At 40.0% G+C, this 12,550-nt stretch overlaps 1 protein-coding gene across 1 annotated transcript in view; it reads left to right on the forward strand.

The window, feature by feature from the left end:
- Window positions 1-12,550, forward strand: part of BCL2L13 (BCL2 like 13) — a 79,043-nt gene that overhangs the window by 51,023 nt on the left and 15,470 nt on the right. The window contains 1 exon segment of the mRNA XM_054469447.2: window positions 49-192. Coding sequence (XP_054325422.1) covers window positions 49-192 — 144 coding nt within the window.

Here is a 12,550-nt window from a genome sequence, read left to right on the forward strand (position 1 = left end):
TATAAGAATTTCAGTGTGGTTTTTTATTCTCTCATCTTTGCATTGAAGATTTTGGTGCCTCTGGTTTTGCTACGACAAATGCTTTTGGAATTGACAAGACGTGGTCAAGAACCTTTGAGTGCACTGCTGCAGTTTGGCGTGACATATCTGGAGGACTATTCAGCAGAGTACATCATTCAGCAAGGTGGCTGGGTATGAGCTGTTACATATTAAAAATATTTTCTTGAAAAAAAATTAGGTTTGTTGTTGTTGTTTTTCTTAAGAGATGGGTTCTTGCTGTGTTACCCGGGCTGGAGTGCAGTGTCTAATTGCTGGCACTATCATGGCAGGCTTCGGTCTCAAACTCCTGGGCTCAAGTGATCCTGCCTCAGGTCCTGAATAGCCAAGAGCACAGGCTGGGACTATAGGTGCCCACCACTGTGCCGTGCTCTATCCCATACTTTTTGATATGTGATTATTATTATTACTCAGTTGGTTCAGTTGTTTATAAATTTCCCTTATATGTTCTTTGACCCTTGAGTTACTTAGAAATGTATTTTTAAATTTCCAAATATTTACAGGTTTAAAAATTTTGTTTTCAATTACTAATTTAATTCTGTTTCATCAGAAAGCACGACCATCATGGCATTGAAACTTGAGTTATAGCCTACTATCATGATCAATTAAAAAAAAATATATATAGGGCTGGGTGCAGTGGTGCACATCTGTAATCCCAGTGCTTTGGGAGGCTGAGGTGGATGAATCACCTGAGGTCAGGAGTTCAAGACCAGCCTGGTCAACATGACGAAAGCCCATCTGTACAAAAAAATACAAAAAATTAACTGGGCTTGGTGGCATGTGCCTGTAATCCCAGCTACTCAGGAGGCCGAGGCAGGAGAATCACTTGAACCCGGGAGGCGGAGGTTGCAGTGAGCCATGATGGCGCCACTGCATTCCAGCCTGGGCAACATAGCAACAACAACAACAACAAAATATATATGTATACATACACACACACACACACACACGTATATATATACACACGTATATTTTTATGTATGTTTCAGAACATATATTCTCTAATTGTTGGTGCAGAAGTCTGTACATGTCCATTTACATTTAATCAGTCTTAATAATTACGTGTTTTAAATCTTTCAGTCATTTCCAATTATTTTGTCTGATTATTTACTAAGAGAGACATGTTCGATTTGCTACTATGGTGGTAGATTTTCCATTTTCCCTTTAGTTCTGTCAATTGTAGGTGACTAAAAGTTGTAATTATTGACCCCTGGTGAATTGAATGTTTTGTTATTACAGTTATGTTCTTTGTCTCTAAAAATGTTTTTTTGTCCTAAAATCTATGATTTTTTTCTTTTTAAATAATCCAGCCCCAAATGTTAAATATCCCTTTGATATTAAAGGATATCTTTAATTTCTCGCAATAATACTTGATAGTTTTAAATGTAGAGGTATTGTACAATGTGGGCTTCCTTCCACATCATACTTAGAAATGTACTTATTTCTTTTTTTATTTTTATTTTTAAAATATTTATTTCTTTTTAAATAAAAAGAGACAGGGTCTTTCTATGTTGCCCAGGCTGGTCTCAAACTCCTGAGCTCAAGCAGTCTTCCTGCCTTGGCCTCCCAAAATGCTAGGATTAGAGGTGTGAGCCACCACGCCCGGCCGTGTTTCTTTTTTAATAGTAGTTAAATAGTTTGGATGAACTATATAAATTAAAAATGACATTAATGAAAATACTTGCCAAATAAATGTTTATGCTCGAGACCTGATTATAGCTTCTGGTTAGGATTTCTTGTCTTGTCTTACTTAGCTGAACTGAACCTTCCCTCCTTCCCTCCCTCCCTCCCTCCCTCCTCTTATTCTTTTTTTTTTTTTTTTTTTTTTGAGATGGAGTCTCGCTCTGTCGCTAGGCTGGAATGCAGTGGCCCGATCTCAGCTCACTGCAACCTCCGCCTCCTGGGTTCAAGCAATTCTTATGCCTCAGCCTCCTGAGTAGCTGGGACTATAGGCACGCACAACCATGCGCAGCTAATTTTTGTATTTTTAGTAGAGACGGAGTTTCACCATGTTGGCCAGGATGGTCTTGACCTTGTGATCTGCCTGCCTTAGCCTCCCAAAGTGCTGGGATTATAGGCATGAGCCACTGCCTGGCCCCTCCTCTTATTCTTTAAAATATCAGTATATACATCCCAGCATTTGTATCTATATCTTAGTTTATCTTTTTATTTCAACTTCTCTTGTGCCAAGCAGTCATTCATTGTTCAGCCATTTATTGAGCACCTGCTGCATACTGTGCCCTGTTGTGGGTTCTCAGTAGAGAGCTGTCAGCAGAGCGTGTCCTTGACCTGAGATGGATGACACTCTAATGGAGAGACCACAGTGAAGATACGTAGTGTACCTTCATATACTACATGGTGTTACATGCTGTGACAGCAACGCAGGGAGACACACATGATGTGGGGAATCAGAGTTTTTATGTTACTCGGGGAGGCTGCACCGAGGAAGTGACATTTATGCGGACGTCACTCATCTCCTTGGTTTAATCTCACTGTTTATTACTTTAGTCTTTTCACTTCCATTCTTGCTCCAGGGTTTTTTTCTTTCTTTCTTTCTTTCTTTGGGCCTAGAAATGGTTTTTAAGTTTATTTGTTGTAATTTGCCCAACAGTCAGTGATTCTGTAGAGAGAGTACTTTTCATAAAGTATACTACTCATTATTGTTTTTTAGCCACTATGCGTCTGAGGGTTTGAGTTAATTTTTAAAATATGTAAATTTAATTACTATGGATACTAATATCAAACATCCTAGGTTTACGTGCTTGGTAAATGCTTACTGAATAAAATCCTGAGCATTTGTCTTAGGAAGATAAAAATATTCTTTGAGCTGTTCTTAAAAATAAGAATTGTGACAATTTATTGTTATTGTTGTCTTCCTACTTTAGTACTTTTTAAAACCTTTGGCCATTGTAGTGTATGGTTTGTGTGATAGCCAGGAGACATCCCAGGTTAACTGCCACTTATCCCATATGGTGCTTTACAACAAGGGAAGAAAAATGCAGGGAATATTATGCACTCCCTTCTCAGCTTTCAGTTTTATGATGATGTAGTACATCAAGGTTTGTTTGGGGATTGTAATTTGTTACAGAGAAAGTAAGTATATTACTCAACTCCAGTATCTGTGCCAAAAGAAAAGATCTACTGCATGGATAACTAGTTCATTAATACTTCTTTTTTTTTTGAAACAGTCTTGCTCTGTCATCCTGGCTTGAGTGCAGTGCGCAATTGCAGCCCACTGCAGCCTCCGCCCCCCAGGTTCAAGCTATTCTTGTGCCTCAGCCTCCTGAGTAGCTGAGATTACGGGTGTGTGCCACCATGACCAGCTACTTTTTGTATTTTTCGTAGAGATAGAGCTTCGCCATGTTGGCAGGCTGGTCTCAAACTCCTGGCCTCAAGTGATCCACCCACTTAGGCCTCCCAGAGTGCTGGGATTACAGGCATGAGCCACTGCACCTGGCCTTCATTCATATTTCAAATGTATTTTATCTCTAAATTTGAATGTCCAATCTGTATTTCACATTGTTCGGTCTAAGCTCTCCATTTGCTTGTGTTTAAAACTAAGATATTAGGCCGGGTGCAGTGGCTTATGCCTGTAATCCCAGCACTTCAGGAGGCCAAGGCAGGCGGATCACCTGAGGTCAGGAGTTTGAGACCATCCTGGCCAACATGGTGAGACCTCATCGATACTAAAAATACAAAAATTGTCTGGGTGTGGCTGAAGATGATGTGGAATGAGAAACAAATGCCAACATAATAAAATCTCAGTTAAAATATTTTAAAAATTCTTGGTAGTTGAGCAGCTCTGGGGGAATAAGGGCAAATATGCTTGTTATGAACTACACTGAAATCTACCAAAGTTAATGTTTACTTTGTGTAGATCCATTTGTCTATTTTATTTATTTTTCCCAGTGAAAAGTGTATTTTGACAGAGAACTTTTCATTCTATAAATACACTATGAGTTACTAAAATATCATGGATTTTGTTTATTCCTGAAACATAGTTAAACTGTACATATGACATGGCTTATGTTAAAAATACCCAGTGCTCAGTTTTGAAAGATAGGCCAAAAAAAAAAAAGTATAGGAGAAAGTGAAGAATGTACACTTTTTTAGGGGGTACATTTTGCTGTAAATCTGGAAATTTGATAGACTTGATAGTGTTTGTGAAAACTGAGCATTAAAGGTTTTGATTGATCAAAAAAAATTATCTGGGTGTGGTGGCAGGCACCTGTAATACCAGCTACTTGGGAGGCTGAGGCAGGAGAATTGCTTAAACCAGGGAGGCAGAGGTTGCAGTGAGCCGAGATCGTGCCATTGCACTCTAGCCTGGGCAACAAGAGTGAAACTCTGTCTCAAACAAACAAAAAACCAAGATACTGCATTTTTTTTTTTTTTTTTCAGACGGAGTCTCGTTGTGTCGCCCAGGCTGGAATGCAGTGGCACTATCTTGGCTCACTGCAAGCTCCGCCTCCCAGGTTCACGCCATTCTCCTGCCTCAGCCTCCCGAGTAGCTGGGACTACAGACGGCCGCCACCACACCCGGCTGATTTTTTGTATTTTTAGTAGAGACGGGGTTTCACTGTGTTAGCCAGGATGGTCTTGATCTCCTGACCTCGTGATCCACCCGCCTCAGCCTCCCAAAGTGCTGGGATTACAGGCGTGAGCCACCGTGCCCGGCCAATATTGCTTTTTTTTAAATACCAGTTGGTGAAAATGTATCCTGTGACACATAAGCTGTCAACATGAATCTCCTTAAGATACTGTGTGCTGAACATTACATTGACAGCTCTTAAAACCCTTCCAGAAGAGAATCATTTGACCACATGATATCACATGTCTGTTATATAAAGCCTGTGGTATGATTTCCACGGGGAATGTATTTGTCATTAGTCACTTGAACACAACATCAAGTGAAACAAACTGCCTACCTCTCAAAGTGCAGCTACTTTTGAAAACCTGCAGCAGAGGAGGTGGTGCCAGCAGCCATAATCTGTTGGATGAATGAGTGATAGCACATAGTCGGTTAGCAACAGGTAGGCTTTGGACATACAGATTTGAAGGAGAAAAATAATATTTTGTTTTCTGAATCATTAACAGAAATGGCTAGGCCTTAGAAACAGGGTCTTGCTTTGTTGCCCTGGCTGGAGTACAGTGACATGATCATGGCTCATTTGCAGCCTCAACTTCCTGGGCTCAAGTAATCCTCCCACCTCAGCCTCCCTAGTAGCTGGGACCACAGGTGTGCATGCACTACCACACTTGGCTTATTTTTTGCAAAGAGAGGTTTCACTATGTTGCCCAAGCTGGTCTCAAACTCCTGGCCTCAAGCAATCCTCCCCCCTTGGCCTCCCAAAGTGCTGGGATTACAGGCATGCGCCACCTTGCCCAGGCTGTTTTCTCTTTCTACCTTGTTTTTCTTTTTCAGTCTGCCTTTTTACTCAGTGAATGATGAACTGAGAAAAGGATTAGAAATCACAAGATGTGTTTCTTGCCCCAGCTCTGCCGAACACTAGCCCTGTGTTTTGGAAGGATTCATTTAACTTCTCTGAACCTCAGTTTCAACTACAAAAAGGGAAGAATAGCTTCTCTGTCTCACAAAAATAATGATGTGAAAGTGTTTTGTGAAAATGTCACATTTTTACAAATGCCAGGTTTTCACATGCGTCTCTGAAGAGTGTGGGTTTTTTCCCTCCTTAAGTCTGATCACCATTCCCTCTTAGTTTCAGTTTTGACTTTTATTTGCCCTGCAGCCCTGTGAGGGCACAGGCTGGTTCATGTGCTGTAATTCTCCCTGAGTCATCCTTGCTCCCTCCCTCCTCATTCTCTTTCATTTCCTGGGCTTGTGTTGCTACGTTGGAAGTCTGTCTCCTGGAAAGGGCAGAGCAAGTCCACTGTGGTAAGGCTTGTATTTTACTTTCTCTGTCGTCACATGATAAATACTTCTTCTGAAAGATTTACTTTTAGATTCCATAAAAGATTACTGGAGAGAATGTCATCTAATGTCTATTGTAATATTTAAGTATTTTGAATAAAATTAATCTTTGTCATTTTCTTTTGACACGAAGCTTCTGATTTTAGAATAGGTTTTTGTTTGTTTAATCTAGGATATTTAAAGACTATCTCTTGGAAGCTTTTAGGTTAATTTGTTAGAATAGTTTTCATATTGTGGGAGGTGACACACAGGGCTGATCTGAAATTAATGAAGTGGGTTGCAGCTAAAATCAATTTAGTAAGAGTAAGTACTGTTTTGGGAAATCTGCCTGCTGTATATGTGGGTGTGGATGTTTACTGTGTTATACTCTGAAATGTATTTTTTGTGGATCTTCCTCATCATGTTGGGTAGAAAATTACTTCTCTAATTTCTTCAACACTCTCCATTTTCTTATTTTAGGTTAATAGTGATCTGAGAGGTGCATTTGGTTATAAGGGTCCAAAGCAGTGATCTGTTTCCATTTTGTAACTTCGAGGGCTCAAAAATATAAAACTAGCTGCTAGTTTTATATTTTTGAGCCCTCGAAGTTACAAAATGTCAGTGGAGCCTTTGTGTGTTTTGTGTCAGTGGAGCCAAAGAGATGGATACTCCCAACAATACAAATATTTTATATTAGCAATGATTTAGATTGTCAGAATCATTCTAAGACTACTTGCAGATGTTATTCTAATATAAGCTGTAACTAATATATTATCCAAAACAGCTCTTTTTCTTGACAGATATATATATAAAGTCTAAGAAGTAATGATAGAGGTTTGTTGGCATAAATCTTAAGGGAAATGAGTCCTTAAAAAATTTACCAATGTAGATGGGCTTTGGAATTTTGCCAAAGCTTCTTCAGATGGAAAAGTTAAGTTCATAGGAGCTCAGCTCAGCAGCAGCTATGTCTCAGAAGGTAAAATATTGCTTGAGGTGGCAGAATAATTTGTAATTGATGTGACCCCCTGCCCCCACCAAAAAAAAAGTGAAACAAAAAAATACAATCAATATAGACATCATGATGCAGCCAGTTTTTGTAATAGGTCTTTGAGCGATTGTCAACCTGATTTTTACTTACGTCTACCACCAAAGTAAAGTAATGTTTGTATTTTATTTTATTTTTATTTTGATATATTCCTTGACTTGGTTTTTTACTTAGTTCCTACCACCAAAGAAAAGTTATATTTGTATTTTATTTTACATTTATTTTGTTATATTCCTTTTATCTACTTATGTTTCTTCTCTACTTCCCTTTTTAATTGAAGAGTTTAATGCATGTGTCTTTGTGTGTTTGCTTGAAAAAAAAACACCAAGTATAGTATGTTCTATCTATGAATACTTCTGGCCATTAACTCAAAAGGTACTGTATTACAGACGGAAAAGCACCAGAAGGCAATCAGGGACTTCATCTAAGAGGTAGGACAGCATAGTTGGTAAAAATACAGACCCTGGAGGCAAACTGCCTGGGCTTGAATCCCAGCTTTATTACTTTGGGAAAACTACTTATCTTCTTTACTTGTTTTGGTTTCCATGTCTGTGAAATGGAAGTAATAATAATCCTCTCATAGCATTGTTGTGAGGTTTAAATAGATTAAGTGAAGTCTTTAGAAGGGCATATGATAAGAATTATATAAGGGTTACCTGTTGTTGCTATCCAATTTGTCATAGCAAGCTAAGGGACCTTGGGCAAGTTACTCAAACCCTCTGGCTTCATTTATTTAAAAACAAAAACAAAAAAGACATAGTTCTCTGCTTTTTTGTGCGTATTTAAACTCACGGTTTATCCCAGCTAGTTTTATATTTTTGAGCCCTCGAAATCACTCCTTTGCATTTTATGTCAGTAAAGCCAAAGAGACAGATAACTCAGCAACACAAATATTTTGTATTAAAAACTATTTAGATTGTTAGAATGGTTCCGAGGCTACTTGTAGATATTATTCTTCTAATATGATAAGTTGTAAGTCATATATTATCCAAAACAGCTCTTTTTCTTTTAGTGAAAGCCTGCTCTTCATTATGACACTAATTATTAAGAGAGGCTCGGCCGAGCGTGGTGGCTCACGCCTGTAATCCCAGCACTTTGGGAGGCCGAGGTGGGCGGCTCACAAGGTCAGGAGATCGAGACCATCCTGGCTAACACGGTGAAACCCCGTCTCTACTAAAAAATACAAAAAATTAGCTGGGCATGGTGGCAGGCGCCTGTAGTCCCAGCTACTCGGGAGGCTGAGGCAGGAGAATGGCGTGAACCCAGGAAGCAGAGGTTGCAGTGAGCCAAGATTGCGCCACTGCACTCCAGCCTGGGCGACAGAGCGAGACTCCATCTGCAAAAAAAAAAAAAGAGGCTCCAGCCCGGTGACATGGCAAAACCCTGTCTCAAAAATATAAAATTGAGGCCGGACGTGGTGGCTCACACCTGTAATCCCAACACTTTGGGAGGCCAAGGTGGGTGGATCACCTGAAGTCCAGAGTTCGAGACCAGCCTGGCCAACATGGTGAAACCCCATCTCTATGAAAAATACAAAAATTAGCCAGGCATGGTGGTGCATGCCTGTAGTCCCAGCAGCTCGGGAGGCTGAGGCAGGAGAATTGCTTGAACCCAGGAGGCGGAGTTTGCAGTGAACCAAGATCACGCCACTGCACTCCAACCTGGGTGAACAGAGAGAGACTCTGTCTCAGGAAAAATAAATAAATAAATAAAATAAAAAATAAAAATAGAAAGATTAGCCAGGCATGGTGGTGGGTTCCTGTAATCCCAACTACGCAGGTGGCTGAGGCAGGAGAATCTCTTGAACCCAGGTTGCAGAACCCAGGAGCTGAGATTGTGCCGCTGCACTCCAGCCTAGGCAACAGAGTGAGACTAAAACAAAAGAAAACGTTGACCGGGTGCGGTGGCTCACTCCTGTAATCCCAGCACTTTGGGAGGCCGAGACAGGCAGATTGCCCAAGTCCGGGAGCTCAAGACCAGCCTGGGCAACATGGTGAGTGAGAGCCCGTCTCTACAAAAAATATGAAAATTAACTGGAAGTAATCTGTGGTCCCAGTTACTCAGGAGGCTGAGGCAGGAGGATCACTTGAGCCTGGGAAGTCAAGGCTGCAGTAAGCCAAGATTGTGCCACTGACCTCCAGCCTGGGCAACAGTTAGACCTTGTCTTAAAAAAAAAAAAAAAAAAAAAAAAAAGGCTGCTATTTTTATATTTTTGTTTTATGTGAATTGGTCCCCAGGAGTAAAAGCTTAGTAATCTGTTCTTTCTTTTAAGACTTCTTACATAACAGCACAGAATGTTCAGTGAATCTTCATTAAAATGTCACATGTCCTAAATACAGAAATACATTGTAAGGTAGGGAGGCCATGACAGCAAGACATAAAGCTATTTAATCTGAATTGGCCGGGTGCAGTGGCTCACGCCTGTAATCCCAGCACTTTGGGAGGCCGAGGCAGGCAGATCATTTGAGGTCAGGACTTTGAGACCAGCAACATGGTGAATCCCCCGTCTTTACTAAAAATTAAAAAAAAAAAGTTCTCCGGGCATGGTGGCGCATACCTGTAATCTTAGCTACTCCGGAGGCTGAGGCAAGAGAATTGCTTGAACTTGGGAGGCGGAGGTTGCAGTGAGCTGAGATCATGCCACTGCACTGCAGCCTGGGTGACAGAGCAAGACTCCATCTCAAAAAAAGTAAATAAAAATAAAAAATAAATAAATGCCTGTAATCCCAGCACTTTGGGAGGCCGAGGCGGGCAGATCATGACGAGGTCAGGAGATCGAGAACATCCTGGCTAACACAGTGAAACCCCGTCTCTACTAAAAATACAAAAAAATTAGCTAGGCGTGGTGGTGGGCACCCGTAGTCCCAGCTACTCGGGCGGCTGAGGCAGGAGAATGGTGTGAACCCAGGAGGCGGAGCTTGCAGTGAGTGGCGATCGCGCCACTACACTCTAGGCTGGGTGACAGAGCGAGACTCTGTCTCAAAAAAAATAAAAATAAAAATAAGTAAATAAATAAATCAATAAATAAATCTGAATTGGCTTCTAAACAATATATTATGCCAAAGTTGTGATCAGACAAACTTGATCTAACGTCTTAGATGAGATGAAAAGGTCCTCTAGATGTGGAACAAAGAACGTTCTTCAATCTTTTGTTAACTTTGAGCTGTTAAAAAATAAGGGGAAAAGCCAGGTGTGGTGGTGCGGTGGCTCATGCCTGTAATCCCAGCAACTCAAGAGGCTGAGGAGGGAGGATCTGTCGAGCCCAGGATTTTCAGGCTGTAGTGAGTTATGATTATGCCACTGCACCGTAGCCCCTGGGTGACAGAGTGAGACCCTCATTAAAAAATAATCATAAGAGGAAGAGACATTTTTACTTTTGATTTTCAGTTTATTGACTTTTCCCTTATTTCTTCATGATGGGCCTTTTTCTTTTTTTTTTTTTGAGACAGGGTTTCACTCTGTTGGCCAGGCGGGAGTGCAGTGGCACAATCTCGGCTCGCTGCATCCTTTACCTCCTGGGCTCAAACGATCCTCCCACCTCAGCCTCTCGAGTAGCCGGGACCACAGGCATGCACCACCACACTCACCTAATTTTTGTATTTTTTTGTAGAGATGCAATTTTGCCATGCTGCCCAGGCTGGTCACAAAATTCTGGGCTCAAGTGATTGCCTGCCTCCGCCTCCCAGAGTGCTAAGGTTACAGGTGTGAGCCACCATGCCCATCCATGATGGAACTTTTGAAATATCCATTTTACTTACTTGGCTTAGAGCCCTAAAGGTCTGTTTTCTGAGAACTAAAATTCTTAGTGTTTTCGTTATGGCTCTTGTTTTTGTTTTTGCTTATTTAATCAGTTATTGCTATTAGAGGCTCTGTTTTTAGAAGTGCAGGTAAGTAACCTGTTGAGAATTCCTATCAGTTGTCACTTGAGACCTCTCTGACCACTGGATGACCCTTCTGTTTGAAGAACTGTGTAATTGTAAGGCACATCTTTTGACATGGCATGAAAACAGATTACAAAACTTGTAGAGTATGAATAGAAAGTGAGAGCAGAGGTGACTCCAAGATTAAGAATAAAGAACATAAGAAATTATGTTCCTTGTCTCCAGGTAACTCAAGTTTGGAGGTGGGAGTTTAATAACGTTTTTTGAGGGGTTTTTTTTTTTTTGGTGAAAAATTTTTAATGTAAATGAAAGACTAAGAAGAGTACACTGTTTTAAGCCAGTTGTAGTGAGGTAACTGATGTTCTTTGACTATTTTTCGTAACTCTGAAATGCACATTATTTGATAAAATTGGATGATCTTCTCATGGTGAGACAGTGACAGATTTACTCAGTATTGTATATTAACTTTCCCAACTTGTTTTTCGTTTAACAAAAAGACTTAGCCCAGTTTTAAAATGTTGATAGTTTCAATAATGAAAAAAGTTTAATCCTCCACAATGCCTCATCACTTTCCTGTTAGTGACATTACATTACAGAGATTTGAGGATGGAGGATTACAAAGCTGCTAAGCCATAGTATTGGTTTCTCATTTGGAAATTTTGAAAGAGCAAATAAATAACATAAGTGTACTACAGTTAATAAGGGACAAATGGGAACTTTGTGCTACCTTATACTACCATTTTACCATTTTCTTCTTCTTTGTAAAATTACTCTGTACCTGAGCCTTTCTTTCTGATCTTCACAAAATGGAGGTTTTTGAAGAGATGACTTAATAAACAGATAAGCCTTTGGGTATATAAATTATATGACACAGTAATTCCTTAGTAACAGATGTTAGAGGATCTGCATGACTCATTCGGATTATGTTCTGGCAAAAAGATAGGTAAATACAACTTTACAGGAAAATTTAGCTTAACTGTTGATATGGCTTTGGTGAGTGGGTTCTCCTCCATCTTGGACCTCCAGTCTTTCAGGAAGATTACAGAAATGTTTCCCTAAGTAAACAGTAGCTATTTTAATTCATGTTGCCTACTGTCATTCTTTGTTATTGGTGACTTACCAAGAATCAGCAAAGTTTGGGATATTACTGAAGTGATTGTAAATATTCAGTGGATGAAGCGATTTACCTTACAGTTACTGAAATGTCTAAATCATCTTACCTCTGCCTGTTCATTGTGCCAGAGTATGTATGGGCTTCAGGTATGGGAGAGACCAAGAATAAGGTTAAATCGATTACAGCAGAATTATACCCTTTTACATTTAACCAGATATAATGCCTGGGTCCTACCTTTATTAAGGATTCTAATTGTTACGGGTTGCAATGTGCTTCTAGGCAGCAAAGTTTGAGGACCTCCATGTTACATAATCTCCCCAACTGCATAACAGACTCTTGAAACAGAGATTATAATAATCTTACATTTCTCTCTTCAACATAAGAATGTGACTATGAATTGATTAGATGCTGATTCTGTACTTACTAGTTAAACACACCCTAAACATAAAAGAGCCAATTATTTAGTTGCTCAAACTAAACAAATATCAAGAAAGCCATGGTAAAGTACAGTTCTTTAGTAGGTATTGTAGAATATAGAGCCC

The sequence above is a fragment of the Pongo pygmaeus genome, chromosome 23 (genome assembly GCF_028885625.2).
Source record: "Pongo pygmaeus isolate AG05252 chromosome 23, NHGRI_mPonPyg2-v2.0_pri, whole genome shotgun sequence".
NCBI lineage: Eukaryota > Metazoa > Chordata > Mammalia > Primates > Hominidae > Pongo > Pongo pygmaeus.